The sequence below is a fragment of the Chinchilla lanigera genome, unplaced genomic scaffold (genome assembly GCF_000276665.1).
Source record: "Chinchilla lanigera isolate Chin_1 unplaced genomic scaffold, ChiLan1.0 scaffold00048, whole genome shotgun sequence".
Taxonomy (NCBI): Eukaryota; Metazoa; Chordata; class Mammalia; order Rodentia; family Chinchillidae; genus Chinchilla; species Chinchilla lanigera.
Genome location: NW_004955449.1, coordinates 10270997 through 10287851, shown reverse-complemented (window position 1 = coordinate 10287851; position 16855 = coordinate 10270997). Strand labels below are relative to the sequence as shown.

The 16855-nt window shown below is 36.1% G+C and overlaps 1 protein-coding gene across 3 annotated transcripts in view; it reads right to left on the bottom strand.

The window, feature by feature from the left end:
* Positions 1-16727, bottom strand: part of Fign (fidgetin) — a 129507-nt gene extending 112780 nt beyond the window's left edge. For 2 of the 3 annotated variants that reach the window (XM_013518797.1, XM_005393306.2), the window contains exons 1-2: positions 16325-16727; positions 15387-15556 (exon numbers count right to left, since the gene is read on the bottom strand). Coding sequence is in view for 1 of the 3 variants with exons in the window: in XM_005393306.2 (XP_005393363.1) it covers positions 15387-15411 (25 nt within the window). In the remaining 2 variants the exon portion in view is untranslated. The remainder of the gene's footprint in view (positions 1-15386; positions 15557-16324) is intronic. The other variant, XM_005393307.2, reaches the window with a different exon arrangement.
* Positions 16728-16855: the final 128 nt, after the last annotated feature.

The following is a 16855-nucleotide window of genomic DNA, read 5'->3' as shown; positions in this document are numbered from 1 at the left end:
AGAGAGAGAGAGAGAGAGAGAGAGACAGTCAGAGAGTCAGAGAGACAGAGAGAGAAAAACAGAGACGGAGACAGAGAGAGAAAAAACAGAGACAGACAGCAACAGAGACAGAGACAAAAAGACAGAGGGAGATAGAGCGATTATAGATGATCTGGATAGCCGTGAAGGTGGGCCTTACCTACTCTATTGAATACATTCTTTGTAACCACTTATCTTCTGTTTATTCCATTGTATGTCTTCCCTCAATACAGCATCCATACCTCAATGGCAACTATACGACTAGTTATTTCCTGTCAATATCTTTTCACACATAATCTGATTTCCAGTTCAGGTATTCTTTAGGCAGAAGATAAGACTGAACTGGTTAGCTGTTAGTCATTAAAACACATCCTCCTCAGGAAACCATGATTCTGTTCTGATATCTACATACTTTTATCAGTCTTTCTCCTGTAGCGCTTCATGGATTTTAACTTTACTTTTTAGCAAACAAATTTAGGCTGAGGTGATTGGATTTATTTATCTATATCTACATGATTTGATTTACTTAATTAAAATCGTAAGGGTGAAGGCAGAAACACAGGGAGAGCATGGGGAGGAAGCCACAGTGCTCTTCCATAAACACGCACAGACACATGCACAAATGTCTGTGCACAGTCGGCCCCACAACCCAACCAATTGACTTCCCCCATGAAACACTGGCTGCCTATGCCCCTGCTTTGTCCAAAGGAATGCTCTAGCGCTTGTTGCCGCTTACGGGCAACAGCGTAACTCACTCATTTGGTCTTGTTTTATAAAATAGAGTTAACGGTTATATGTGAAATTTCTGCACAGCAGATGGTTACCAATCATTATTTTCCATTTGTTTAGTTTCAGTAAGAAGAAAAACTCTGGGGTAGTGATGCATAGAAAACTAGCAGCTTGCATGATAACCCAACCAGTGCCAGAAGATGCATTAAAAAAAAAAAAAGAAACATTTTTTATCACATAGTATATCAAGATCAGATATAATTTTAAGGAGTGGAACGAGGTTATCCCCATCCTCATCCATAAAGGAAAATGCCATTTGAATAATTTATTTTCTTTCTTAGAATAAAATCCTCTAAATTTAGCCTCTCTATTTTTAAAGTGAGCAAAGTTTTTCAAAGCAACTTATTACAACCATTAATGTTTATCACCACCCACAGTAAAATCACTTTCTTTACCTCTAAGTAGCCCAGTTGTCCAACAGAAAGTGGGAAATAGGAGCCATTTGTGGACAAGTGCACATGCACAGAAAATTAAGCTGTAAATATCTGGACTGGGTTATTACTGGAATCTGGAAACATCTGGGGCTACAGAACAAGCCAAGCCCATTTCCACGATGCCCAGGTAATTGCTTAAATGATTTATACCGTACTGTTTCTATTAAAAATGTCTTTAAGGAGAAACATTTGTAGGCTGGGTTCTGCAATAAAAACTGGTATCTGATTTCACTTGTACAAAATCTTGTGAAAGATGTTACATTTCTTCAAGGACACAGGCACCACAAATAATCTAAACCCTGGACAAAGACTGAGTGCTAAAAGAAGGCGTGGTCATTCACTCAAAGGAAACAATTATGTAGTGAAAGCAAATTTTAAGAGGCTCACTTGTGATTAGCTTCTATTCTAAACAAAAGTATCTATTAAAAGACATCTTTATGCACATTTGATACATGCATCCAATCCATTTTAGGGTAAATAGTACCTCAATACCCATTTTCAGTTTCAATTTTAAATAATTTTTCATAAATCTTGTTTTTTGAAAATTCAACTGAACATCACAGCAAACCTAACCCCTAAGGGACAAATAGGTGCCACCTCCCAGACAGACTTGGGCCACCACGATAAAAATCTAGAGAGAATTAACTTGGTTCACAGAGAATCAGTGGTGGCAAACCCACAGCATGCATGCTGCAGCAAGCTGTTCGTGTCACTCTAAAAGGTTCGCCATCACTGACTGAAATGATGACCATATAGAGTTTCAAGTGGCCCATTCAGAATGAAGTACTTTCAAAGCTGTCATTTGTTGCCCTACTGACCAACCCCCCACCTTGCCCAAATGCCTACACACATATATAGTTGTGTACTCCTGAAAATTTATATATTTTACTTCACATTTTAAGGCAAGAGAGCAAAAATAATTTCATATTCTTTGAGAATTGCTATAACTAGACCTAACTAAAATTTAAATTACTAACAGAAGCCAACCATGCATATTGGGCAAATAACAACAACTACAATACAATAAATCATTAACCACAGACTTTTATCCATGGCTCATATATTCTGCTTTTTCTTTTTTTGGTTGGGTTTTTTTCCCGGTACCGGGAATCGAACTCACGACCTTGTGCTTGCCAGGCAGGTGCTGTGCCACTGAGCTAAATCCCCAGCCCCTATGCTCATATATTCTGGATACCAATTTGTATTACTGTCCCCTCAGAGATGTCATCTTCCAACTCTTCTCTATGAGAAGATTAAAAGAATGATATTTTAGGTCTGAAGTATCTGCATGGATATTTTTACTGACTTCATTTAGAAGCTCCCCCAATTTCTGGATTACACATAAAAAAGAATTTTAAGGCTAGATTTTTTAAATCTTCCCTTGATTTAGTATCCTTGTTGGCAAACTACTTTTATGAAACTCTACAACTCAAGGTCTTCACTATTAATTTGATGAATCTGAATATATTTTAGTAATTTTAACTTACTTCAAGTTTATTGAGTGGCTTCCAGAAAACTGCAAGAGCTCTTTAACAAAGAGAACTAAATACGTGGGTCTTCAGTGCCATAACCAAACTACAAAAATGCTTTTCCTACTTTTAACATATTGTGTCATCATCTTTATTATGTACTACTGCCTAAGACACACTGACACACTGTTCTTTACTGTGGAAGTTCTTTGCTGAAGATGCAGTGTTTGAATGCAATTAAGTAAGCAACATTTGTCTACTGTTACTCACTTCATGACAGGACTTTGTAATAAACCAAGTTCAGTCACTGGAGATATTTCTTCTACTTAAGAGAGTGTGAGATCAACCTAGATGTCAATATAAAGTGGTAAGCTTTCAGTAAAAGTCTCCTTAGTAAAATGGTGTTCTTAAAGGAATGATGATACAATCTTTATTTCCGTGTTCTTTCACGATGCAATGTTTAACATATGCTTTTCCCTGGTACATATTTAGGTTTAAAAACACAAATATGGAATGGAAACCTTATAAAATACTGTTGATTAACTCCTTATGACTTCAACATTTCATCAAATTGAATTTCCCTTAGAAAACTTAGTAACATTATTTATTGGAACATTAAGTGACAGATTAGAGAAAGAAACGAACCCTTGCCCAAATGCACAAACCCAACTGATAAAGCAAGTGATCCAGTAGACATCAGGGGTCATGAGTATAATCCCAGCTAGGTTGTCTATTGCTGAATAGCTAGTATAATGTAAATTAAAAGTGTCACACACTGAGCAGAACAAAAAGGTGCCAATTAAAATATAAAAAAAATTCCAAGGCAATGAAAATTGTATTTATTGAAGATCGTGTAGTTTGCACCTCACATCTTACCATCCTAAGTGCTGTCATGTTTGTAAGAAAATCGGTTGTAACTTCAGTACACCTTCTATACTGAGAGATGAAAATAGAATGACTGTAAGTATATTTCAAGTGTAGTACAATTACAAAACAATTCTCAGCGTTATAGAGTTTCTCTTTGAAAAATCCACAAATAATGCAGAAATTTCAACTTTTGAAATGGACACACTATTTTAATAGATTTGTTCTTTTTCAAAGTTATCTTTTGGTTCTTTTAAAAGTAAGATAAAGGGACAGTTTCCCTTACTTTTAGCAGTTCAACTCACCGAACAGTTATTGAACACATCTTATAGGTTTTGCATCATGCACGCTTGTTGAGACTAAAAATAAAAAGCAGCTTGACATGTTGGCTCTGAAGAAATTTGTACTTTCATAAAAGAAAAACATCAGTTCTCAGCAATCAACAGTAGGAAAAAGATGATGTTAATGATGAAAAGTAGTTATTTTAAAAGTCTTTACAGAATAGCAAGTAGATGTCAGATTTGATCTGATGTAGTTTTCACAGATGATGCAACTTTTGACCTGGGTGCCAGAGCCCGATAGAATTTCAGCAGGTGACAAAGAGTGGAAGAAGTGGGCGAAAGAAGGAGTTGCTTTCAGTCTGATGAAGATACAACTTTCAGACTGATCTAGTTTATATTTTTTAAAAAGAAAGAAAAAAGGATTTAAGGTCTCTAACTCCACTGCTTAGCTTAATCTGATTGTCAGTCTATTTAAATCTCTCACAGAGAAAAAGCATTAGCTAACTAATACTCATCAACTCTCAAGATATTAGAATAGCTGACACTTTTGCTTGCAACCAATTAGTAAGGATATTTAATGAATGGTTACCATCTCTTCAGAAGGGCTCAACAAAGTGATAAATGGTCCTTGAGCTTCCTTCATTCTTTGCAAGACAATTTCTTGAGCTTCCTTAAGAGAAACAGAAAACTCTTCCAGCCATAGGCCACTAAAAAGATTCCAAGTTACTCAAACTCACTAGTTCTTGATGAAGCAATCATAGATTATATGGAAATGAAAGAAATCTTAATAGCCGTTGGACCACTCCTTATTTTATTAAAAACAAAAAAAACCAACAAGGCTCAGGGAGATTAAGTAGCTTTACCCAATGTATAAAAAAGAATCACAGACTGTTTCAAGTGACAATTTTCCTCATCACTGTCACTTTCTGAGGTCCTCTTTGATGGCACCCTACTGTTGGGTGGTATCCAAATAGATTGTGGATCTCTAGTATAGATCATTAATATATTCAATTATGAACAAATATTTTCATAATGCTAACCAAGAAGAAATTTTTTAAATGGGCAATTTAAGAATTCATGAGATGTACAAATCTAATGATTCAAAGAAGCATTTCTCAATCCTAATTTTACTTTAAATCACCTGGAGGGCATAGATGAAATAAGTCATCCCCAAAAATATCATGTTGCTGGCCTGGGATAGGGCTTAAGGAAAAGTTTTCTTATTATTTGGTTTGTTTGGGAATTTTGCTTGTTTTATTTTTAGCTTATGAAGTTAATCCAGATGTAAAATTTATCAAATTTGCTAAAATTAAATCAGCTAATAAATTTGTCTAGTCCCATGATTTGAACTTTTATAGCAATAGATATATTATTTCCCCCCAAAGAAGGCCTATAAAAGGTGTACATTGGTCTTTGGTTTCTTTTCTTCTATGCTTCTATACTTGACCTGTGGCAAATTGAGAATGTTGAAGGAGGAAAAAAAAAAAAAAAGACTGTCAGAGTGAGATGAATTATCCTTAAAGGTATATATGTTTTTACACTTTTCAAATTAAGGGGAGAAAAATAAGACTAGTTATTTTCATTTGGATAATCACAAATCCTATCACTCAGATTTTGATACGGCAGCCAGGGGTAGTAGTGCACGCCTGTAATTCAGGTATTCTCTGAGGCTGAGAGAAGAGGGTCACAAGTTTGAACACTCCCTGGCAAATTTAGTGAGACCCTGTCTCAAATAAATATGGACATCAAAGTTTTTAAAGGGGTGGAGGACGTAGCTGTGTGTGAAGGCTCTGGGCTTAATCCCTAATACTACAGTTAAAGAAAAAACCTGATATGGAGCTTCCCTCTTTCAAGGAAAATTAGAACTGGTTCAGACGATAGTGCTGCCTGCTACTGAATGTGCAGTCGTCACAGATTTCTATTGTGTGTTCAGTTTTCACACATAATTATATTAGGATTTAATTTACATAATGGGCACTATCATTTCTAGCAAGTCATGAAAACAGCACTTACCTGTAGATGTGCCTCAACAACTTTCCCTAATTTCTTTTCTTTGTAGCTATTTCCCGCATTCCTGCAAGTTGTCTTTCATCAAGGACAGTTTGTCCATGACAACAAATGAGGCTTTACTCTCCTCCCCTATACACCCTAATATCATCTTAATTAATTCAAACTACCTCCTCATCATCTAAATATCATATACAGGTGGCTCTAGGGAAATTTGATTTTCCAGATGATCAAGTAATAACCAGCCTTGCAGATAAGTACAAAAAGAAGAAACCAAGCCGCCACAACAGTGCCCAGGTACGTGGTAAGATCAGAGTGTAGCAGCAGAGGTCTGGCTGTGGCAGTAAGGGTCTTATTGAGTACGTAAGTAGCAACATGGGGACCTTCCCCACAACCCACACAAAGTATACCTGCAGAGATGGCTGTTAGAAAATACAGGAAAATATGTAAAACATATATTTAGGTACACAGGTGCATTGTAATTATACATCTGCAACACCTTCCAGATGATGGCTTACTGATAGTGGTGTTCTGATAACATGGATTTCAAGGAACTATCATTACAGTGCTGTAAAACTGTAGATATTTTTAATCCATCATTATAAACAAACCTGTACTACAGGCTGTACTCTTTTGGGGGGTATCTTTAAAAAATAAACACTAAAAATAGTTTTCCCACACGGTCTTTTTAATTTGAGACTAAAATAAAAGAACAACAAAAGGCAAAATAAATCCCATTAAGGGATTTATAAAGAACAAAACATTATAGAATTTCAATATTAGGTTTTTCCTAATAACCACTAATATGCTACAGATAGATATTTCATAATCACATTTTAAAAATCTAAAATGATTCCATGCAGAATTTTCCTGAAGAGACACTAGCTTGCACTACACGTTTATTTCTGAATAAGATTCTACTATCTTACCACACGAGTGACTTCATGTCAATAACTGGTTCGCGGGTACTCCCAAAACATATTTTTCAAATTAGGCAACACTTATTTTATTCATATTACATTTAAAATCTTCCTGGAGAAAGAACAGACCCTGCTCACATGCGCATATAACATTCCAAAGCTGAGGATGTTTTTCCTTCCAGATTTTCAGACAGGGATTCAGGCCATTCCAGTCCCAATGTCTCTGTCTGGGTCTCATCAGTAACCCCCTCCCCTGCGTTTCTTAATCTTTTGAGCAATGCAAATGAAAACCTCTCTTTAAAAGCAAACTTTGCACTTGCACTACAGGCAAAGGATAGCATGGTAGGGCTGAAGGATCACACCCACATCTTTTGTAGCTTGGGCCTAAAATTGACTCCAGATTTGTGAGTCAAGAACAGCAAGACAGTTTTAATATCACTGTGCTTTTAAAAGTAAAAAATAGCTATTATTCTTAACAAGCTACATATTGGGTATTATCCTTTAAAACTGAGTCATAAAATATCTTTTTAAGTACTTAAAGTCATGAATATGTTCTACTCTTTTACCTCTGCTTGAATGTAATTTTTCATTTTCCAGGAAAGGATACATTTTCTAACTAACCCTGTTAACCTAATTACTCATAAAGAAATACCAAAAGCGTCCCTGACATCAATACCTTCACAAAGAAATATATCTGTGCACATGCACGACAGCATATTCCATTTAGATAATCAAAACTGTAATTTTTATTTTAAAAATTCCCTTAGGTCCATGTAATTCCTAGCAGTGAAATTTATCCAAAGCATTTAAAGTTTGCAAACACTAACTGCTCTATAAATATCCCCATTTCTTCATCCATATACTTAAATTCAAAAGTATTAACTGTTAAGCTTAAAAGAATAATAGTACTCCGTTTATTTGATAGCATTTGTTTTGATTTTAAAATGCGAAGTATAATGAAAATGCCTTCAATATTAAGGGAACCTTTTTATCCTACTCAGAATAATTATCTTATAAGATTAAAATCAGTGAATCATACCTAATTAAGATTTATAATTTAGCATCACTGAAGTATATATGATCTTAGAGAAAGTGTTTAGTCTTAACTTCAATTTGAGACAGAAAAAGACAAGACGTGAACACAAGGGAAATACCACAGCTAGTTTTTGTCATCATGATGCAAAATGCTATCACATATTTACCTATATTGCTAGTTTAATTATTTTAAAAGCCCAATATTTGATAGGAAAATATACTAAAGGATAGGAGAAAGGTTAAAAAAAGAAGATCCTTGATTCAAAATATATTGAAGCACTTGTAACTAGAACACAGAATATTTAAAAAATCTGGATTGTGACTACCTATTAACAGATACGAAGTTTGCAAGGTTTTTAAAGCAAAGAATTCCTAAACTGATAGATTGAATTTTAATGAAGTGGGTCATTGTTATAACAGTTATTTTCTAGCCTCCTTACATTAAACTGCATATGAATTTAGAGAGCTATCCCTTGTTATTATACAGGGCAAGATATTTCTTTTTTGGTCTCATATGTAGTATTTCTTACCATGAAGTCGTTCAAAATAAGTTCATTTTTTTTGTTCCTCAAATATACCTTTAAAGCTCCCATCCCCATCCCAGTCTTGGATTACATAAAAGGATAGTTACTTTTCCCTAGCTCTTTGATATTTTCCTTCCTGGCAGACTCATCTGATGTGAGAAATGCCTTTTGAAAATAAATGGTGCAACTTCAAGTGCACTCAGATCCATACTTGCTGGACATTCCATCATATCGCAGTTTTGATTCGAAAAAATGCTGCTTGACTTCAAAATTCAGTTTTCGCATCGCAAGATGAAGTCTGGGGCTCTGGAGAAGAGTTCCATGGGAAACAAGAAGGTGAATGTTTTGTCCACCCAACTACACAGTGGTTGTTCAAACCTGAGGGAGAAAGGAGCCACACTTGGGCATCATAGATCAGAGAGGAGGACAAGTTCAGGAGCTAAGTTTACAATTTGAAAATAAGATTCTTCAAAGTCAGTGTTGCTGCATGAGAGAATTACTTTTCTTCTTTAACACAGCTGTCAGCACATGTTTATACAGCCACAGTGCCACTTTCTCACGTCAAAATATCAGTAATGATACTATCATAACAGTAATTATTTTTGTGTTTGTCCCTCTTCCTTGCCACTGAATGAGGGGTGCTTTTCCAATGGTCAGGATTCTCTGTACTTTAGATAATTTAAGGTATCTGTATTTAAAATACTTACTTTACTTGTGCCTCACCCTTAAGAAGAGGGGAAAGTGGTACCTGGCAAAAGAGAAGCGCCCAGAGTCTTATTACAAATCTCCACTGAAATAATTCCACTATAATTACTCTGTGCTTGGGGAATAAGTAAACACTTAAGTATCTACCTGTGTGCAAACATTTTAAAACTAAAAAGTTCTTTGAAGAATATTTGCGTGAATATTTACTGAATATATCTGAAGTATATCAGACACAGAGTGACATGTGACAAAATCAAGTATTTTAGATACCAGTTCATGGAGGGAGCAGGAGCCAGCTAGTGGTCCGTGCTTGCCATCAATTCTCTTACACCTCCGCCATTAGTATCTCCTTAGTCAGAGGCACATGGAATAACTGGAATCATCAAGCTCCAAGTAGGAATCCCAGTCCGTGACTTCCCCCAAACTGACTGTAGACAAGAAGCTGCAGCTTCAAGCTGGTTTCACTGCCCTGTGACCTGTGCGGGGACAGAGGCTCCTCTCAGAGAAAGAACCTGCATTGGGTTAAAGGTTTTGCTTTGGTTGCCTCAAAATTGTCATTAATTTTTGAAAAAGGTGCCTCATACTTTAATGTTGTACTGGACTCTGGAAATTAGATAGCTGGTCCTAGATGAAAGTGACAGTGTGTATAAAGGAAAAGTCAAAGAATAGCAAAATGTTTACTGCAATATCTAGAAATCCATGACTTCACACTGCACTACTTTTAAATTTTTATTGTGAATGTTACTGTTTCCACAAATAGTATTTCTTCATAAACTGATGTGGGAAAGTAGAGGTCACTCTTTCTCAGATGAGATAGAATGAATATATATATACGGCATTTACTTGTCACTTATTTAAAAAGCATTTAATTGGTGTAAGACAGTAAAGTTGGGGAAACAAAAAAGATTTGGTAAGGGCTGAGCAGAAGAAAACGTAGTTCCTGTTCTCTCATCAGCACTATATCCCCAAGTGGAATGGAACAAACACACAAATTATCAGGAGAAATCGAAACTCATAGGAAAGAAACTGAGCAAAGCCTTTTCAACATTACGATAATATGGGAAAAAAAAATTTTCTAGGCATGTGTGGCCAAAAACTCTTTATTGACAATTATATATTAGCAAATTATGTATTAGTATTGTAATAAAAGCTACTCATCCTATGACAATGAGAACAAAATGCTATCAAGAAGCCACTGTCCAAGACTATAAAAAATATTTTTCTAAAAAATATTTCCCAGCACAAAAATAAAAATACCTAAGCCAAGCTGCAGGATAAAAAAAGTTTAACCTTGGATCTTCGTATAATAAATCATGCATTCTACTTGTAAGATGTATCAGTTTAAAAAATGATTGGAAGCAGTGATACTATAAATGCTTTGTGAAAGTCATAGTATCTAAAATATGAGCAAACATATCCATTTATACATATATTTACCATAAATACATCTGAATTGAAATTCTTCTTTGAATTTACTGCCTCTGCCAATACACTGAAGCAGCCCACCATATGCAATGTTTTCTCAAATAATGAGAAAACAAGCAGATTTATTGCATAAAATATGTAAATATTATTAACAGAAAGTGCCATATGATATCTCATGTTTTGATGGTTTTCAATCACCTATCTTTTCTGCCTTGTCAGTCTCAGCTAAGACTAGTCCGGGCAACAGGTATCACAAGGATGTTCTGTTCTCAGGCAGAGCTGAACAGGTACCTGCGTTGTTGCTCTAAGGAAACTTAGCATACCTACCTGCCTTTCATTTGCTTCACACTCACCAATTCAATTTATTCTGAACACATCTTTGCTTATCCTTCTTTCTATTATTTTGCATTTCCTTTAGTAACCATCCCACAAATGTCACTGTCATTTACAGAACATCGGAAAATCAAAAGGATCAGCAATTAGCAATTATGCCCAAGCAGTTATGCTTGAATTTTTGCCAGAAGTTAAATGAAAAAGTTTATAATAAAAATTCAACATTAGGAGAAAAGAAGAAAATGATAAAAATCCAACCGTGAAAAAAAAATATTGCTAAGCAGGCTGTGTCTCTTTAAAAAAATATGTTGGTATAATCCATATATATGTATATGACAGTTTGGGGACTTGCAATCTTTTAAGTGATGTTCAAAAATGATTTCTAAGTTCAACTGACTAATAAAACAGTATCTATTATACCTCTCAAAAGAAATACACAATTATATCAAGATTTTTAAAGTAAGGGGGAAAACTGCATCTTTTTCTATATCACTTGTTTCCTCTCATTTATCAACAACTAAAAGAAAAACAGCTGTGCTTATTAATCAAGTCCTACTGATCAGTCACATAGTATTTCCACAAATGTTTGCAGAACATTTCTCTCATTCAAAAATTTACAAATCAATTTAAATTCCTGGTAACTAAATTTATTAGCACTCCAATAATACTTTATAAAAGTAGTATATGAAATTTGTATTCGAGAGTATATTGATCAAAGGTAGAACAGCATGCATTGCTATTAAACCAGGGTTCTTAGAACAAACCAGAAAGTTCAAAACATAAAAGCCTGCAATTGTTTCAAATACACCTAATAATTCTGCTGATTTGGGGCCATTAAAACTGATTACTTAATTAGGCAATCATTCAAGGCATCCAAACACTCACACAGACAAAAACAGGGGGGCATTAGCATAGGCTGTCTTCACCTTGAGATGAAAATTCTGAAAAATGTTTCAGATATTCAAACTCTTGGAATTTGCATCTATGCACAAGTTAAACAAAATACCAAATTCTAAAAGGTGACAACCTGGAAGTCAGTGGGGGAGAAAAAAAGAATTTACCAGTAATGTATTTATTTACTTATCTTTTCTGAAGGCTTATACAGTATTTTAAACTATTATAGATAATAAGTAATAATATGGATTGTTTCCATGCATTCTTGAAATACTACTTATTTCCCCCCAGCACACCCATGTATTTTCTGAAAGTAATTAATGAATTTCTGCTCTCTTCTATGTTTATCAAAAGTAGCTGCCTACAAAGTCATTTTCAAAGTTTCTTGCTAACGTTAGTGAAATCAACCAAAAATGATATGCCACTTATTGAAAAAAGAAAAAAAGCACTAGAAGTGAGGCTGCAAGAATCTTAAATATAACTGTAGAAAAAATCTGTTTTCACTCAGAAGAAATCAGCTACAATTTTAGGAATCTCACAGACTTGGTACAGTCTAGAGAAAAAAAAATCTGCCTAAAAAATGTTTCTTAAAATAATGCTATCTATAAACTATCTTTTGAGGAGAAAAGAAAAGCAAGTCAACTCACATGTACAGCTTCCAAACAGAAGTCTTACTCTCTTCCAGGAAAACAATGAGATTTTTATTACCCTGCTATGATTCTTTCATTTCAGACATGATTAATTAGCAAGTATTACACTTCTTAAAACTCCCACCACACTCTTCCCTGCTTATTTAAATAGACCTACATGAAACAGCAAGTAGCCACCAGCAACATAAAGCGAGTATCCAAAAATTGTATTTCAAAGAAAAAATACTTCTTTCTTATCTTTGCCTCCAAAAATAAAGCAGGCTGCTTCTAAATGTTTCACAGCATGTTTTTTGGGGAAAAAAATACTTTGTCATTTTCTTAACAATACCTTTGAAATTTTGCATAATGCACTCAACGTAATCAGTTTGCAGGAATACATGACACGTTTAATCTGCTACTTCTCTTTTTTAGCTGAAATTCCAAAGCACTTGTGACTCCATGTAGTTTATACTGATAGCCATCCACATGCACAATTAATAAACAATAGTGATGCTGTGAGAAAGCATATTAGGGAAAATAGTTTTTACATAAAAATTGTTTCCCTCCCAAATTAAAGCTAACTTTTTCACAAATAAGATGGAGATAGGAAACAGTATTAAAGAAATAAAAGAGGAAGGGAACAAGAGGAGAACTCTACAATTTAAATGAATGAAAAACTGACTTCCTAGTCAAAATAATTTTCCTTTTGAACAATCTGTTTCTAAAACGTACAGATCAACCAAGAAGCCAGTCATAAGTGAATGTATTATAAATGTGTACTTTTATATCCTCAATTTATACAGCCTAGGATTTTCCCTTCAACCTTTCCAATGTGATGGCTAGGAAAGTTCACACACAGTACAACACTAATAAATAGATCTTGTTGGTTCCAGGAAATATTTTTTGAAAAAATCTATACTGGTCAAAATATCTTTGCTTTTTTTTTTCCTGTTGTATTAAATTTAGGATCAAAAACATCAAAGCAGTTTCCACCTCAGACCTAACTTTTAGAGGATCAATGTGACAAGGCAGTCCCTGATAGATGTTTCTCTTGATAAACGACTTGTTCAAAAGAGACATTGTAGCTTTCATTTCCTGACCACAACACACTTTTAATTTGCAACAGCAGAGCTGGCCAGTATAAGCACTTGCCCACTTTCTAGCCTTTCAGGTTTTTAGCTCTGGTTCCTTTAGGCCACACATTTGAGACAAACAAAATCTAAAAACAATCACACAGTAGTAGAATTAGAAAATAGGAGCCACTCATACCACTTTACAATTATATACAAGTGTCTATACACACACACATACACACACACACACACACACCAAATTCTAGCTTATGACAACAAAACTCCTTATGAACATCATTTGCACATCCGGTATTTAAGCACACAGAGAAATAAATTATGTGACTCTTAATAGTACACAGAGTATTGAGGGGAGCAATTTACACACTTAGCTGCTGTTAAATGTTATGAATTATACGAATGCCTTGGTAGAGTGCCTTTTACATATTATTGCAATTATTATTATTATTACTACTACTCAGAAATCACATTTAAGTATCAATATGGTGAACAGTCAAACCATCCAATTTCTGCTCTCAGCACATTGTCCGAGCTCCGATTTAAAATTTATAAATGTAATATCCTCCTCATCACAGGCAGCAGCCCAATCTGCTCTGAATATATATTACAGCTTTAACATCACAGAGGGAAATCGCCCATCTGGCAATCCCATTCGCTCCAACAGCTCCGGGGGAAAAAAAGCTGTGCTCTCTCCTCCTTAAAACATTTCTCAGGGCAAATTATGTGCATCTAAAATAAACAGTCTTCTTATTGATCGTTTCAAAGTCAACAAGTTCCAAATGCAAAATTCAATCAAGTCCTTCCTATGGTGTAAGAGCGGTGTGTTTAGCTCTATAGTCACCAGAGTCCAACCAGAAGTGTATGTCACGCAGCGGGTCTTGAAGTCCCTTTCCTCGTATTCACATCTGTGTTATGAGGGAGCAGTGACCACGGCCACACTACAGGCGCCTGGCAGCTTTGCCCTCCTGTTCTTTCTTTCTTTCCTATTCTCTCTTTCCTTTTCTCTCTTTTTGCAGGGGAAATTCTTGGTGGTAGGGGAAATGTAACAGCAAAAACAGTTTAAAGTGCACATATCCTTTGGTTGTGCAAAATACTTTAACATCTTTTTGTTGTTGTTGTTCCCTCTCAGTCCTAATTGAATATCACAAAGTGTGCACAGCACGGCCACAAGAGCTATTGAAAACCCGCTCTCACTCCATCTAACTGACCTTTTTTTTTTTTTTGTAAAGAAAGAGGAAAGAGTGATTTCAAATGAAGTCAATTTCAGTGGCTGATTATTTAATTCTGTCACAGGTTAAAAGTAAAAAGCGCTGACGGGCAGACAAGTGAATGGCAAGAGGAAAAAACTGCCACTGCTCCTCATAAGATGTGAGGGACTTTGAACAATCAAAATACATATTTTATTTTCATTTAAAAGATATGACTTCACCCCCCCAAAAAAAAGCAAAACCACACGGAACTGATTACTCCACAAAGTATAATCATCAAGAGAACAGATAGTCAAACTGCATTAATAGATTGAGGAAAAGAGAAAAAAAAATTTCATACAGTCTTGTGTGTGTACATATATATACTTTCATTAGTTAGCAATCTTTCCCCACACTCCCTCCCTCATCCCTCTCCACCCAACCCTCCCCCGAAAAAAACCCACACTGAGTTTAACTAATTTACATACCATTTGACTTCAGTGTTATATAGTGCATAACTAGTAACATGCAACTTCATGATTACAGCTAAAACTGATAAAAGTGGGCTCAAGTAATGTATTAATCAAAACTGCAATATATAAACAAGTGATAGCAAATACAAAAAAGCATGATGACAGATTAAATTTTTTCAGATATATTTGTAAAGTAATAGTGTATCGTCAGCATCTGCTTCCCGAGCAGTCTTCAGTGGTTTTATCATGCTATTTAATTTGTCTTTCCTATTTAGATGCAAAGGAAGTAAATTCCAAAACTGACATACCATAAACACTGGTGCTACTGATCATTTCTTGCTGGCAGCACAAAAAGCTGAATTGGATTTCTCACAAGCAGGAATTCCAAAGGTTGCTTTTCATTAAAGCCACTTTTCCTCTCAGCTATCAAATGTCACTGCCTTGAAACGTGGGCCCTTTCGTCAGGTATTCATTTAACCTACATGCATATAATTAAGGGGGAAAGCAACATCAACAAAAAGGGGATCTCAGATCACAAGAGAAGAAAGAAAGGAAAAAAGCACATGACCAGGAATGCAAGTCCATGTCAATTTCACTCACTCCCATTGAAACTAACAAGAGCTCCGGGGAGGACGGTAATAGGATCAGTGGATTGTATATACCATTAAATTATACATCTTTCTCTCCCGTTCCTTGCCAACAATACGCCCACCACGCTGTACCCCCTCCAGGATGATGTGCTTACATTTTTCTGCAACCGATCTCCTGACATTTTTCCCGTCCCCCCCGCCACGAGATTGTAATTTAACCTCAACTTTTTGTGTGTGTGCAAGATTCTTATTTACACTTCTTATTTACTTAGAAGTTAGTTCCCGAAGAAAGTCTAGCCCCACCCTATGGCTCCGCTTTATTTTTTTTTTTAAATTTTCGAAGTGAAAAATTAGTGATAAGTAAGCCCAACATAGCAAAAAACGAGATTCTTGCAATCGCGCAATCTTAATTCCGTACTATTGTTACAATGATTAAGCAGCAAAAATATGCATTATAATGTTTCAGGGCTACTTTGTAGAGAGAAATTAGACAGCAGGTTGGCGTACAGAATAGAACGAATGGAAATTAAATCTCACGTTTACGGCACAACTCGGAGATCTCTTTTTATTACAGGTCTTGGATCTATTTATATTCTTTAAAAATAAAACAAAAACAATTTTAAACAGATGGTAGAAAACTACGAGGCTCCTCTTACCTGAACGCGCGGAGCGAGAACCCGATAGGTTAGCGTAGCATCGATCCGATGTGTTTGCTGATGAATGGAAGCCGGGGTTAAGTGAAGGTGCCTATGATTTGAAATCATTCCAAGTTTTTGAAGGGAAGACGGACTGCAGCCTCTGCCATGTTGGAATTTCAAACCCAAAACAGCTGCTTGGAAGGAGCCAGCATGCCAGAGGCTGAGCGCAGGCGCAGAGCGCCGCCGAGCCAAATTCAAATCACTTTCACACTAAGAGCCAAAGATCAGTTTTCAAAGGAGAGAGGGAGAAAGAGACCGAGGCTGCCTTGCGGGAGAGGAGACGGCAGGCAGTGGCGAGAGGCGGGCCGTGGCGAGAGGCGGCAGCGGGAGGACCGGGAGGGAGAGGGAGAGCGCACGGGCCGCGGAGCTGCAGGGGGAGCGAGGAGGCGGGAGGCGAGCGCGCTCGAGGCGCGCCAGAGATTCATGGGCAGGGAGGGCGCAATGGCCGCGCCGCGCCGGGCGCCGGCCGCTCGGGTCATGTTACACGGC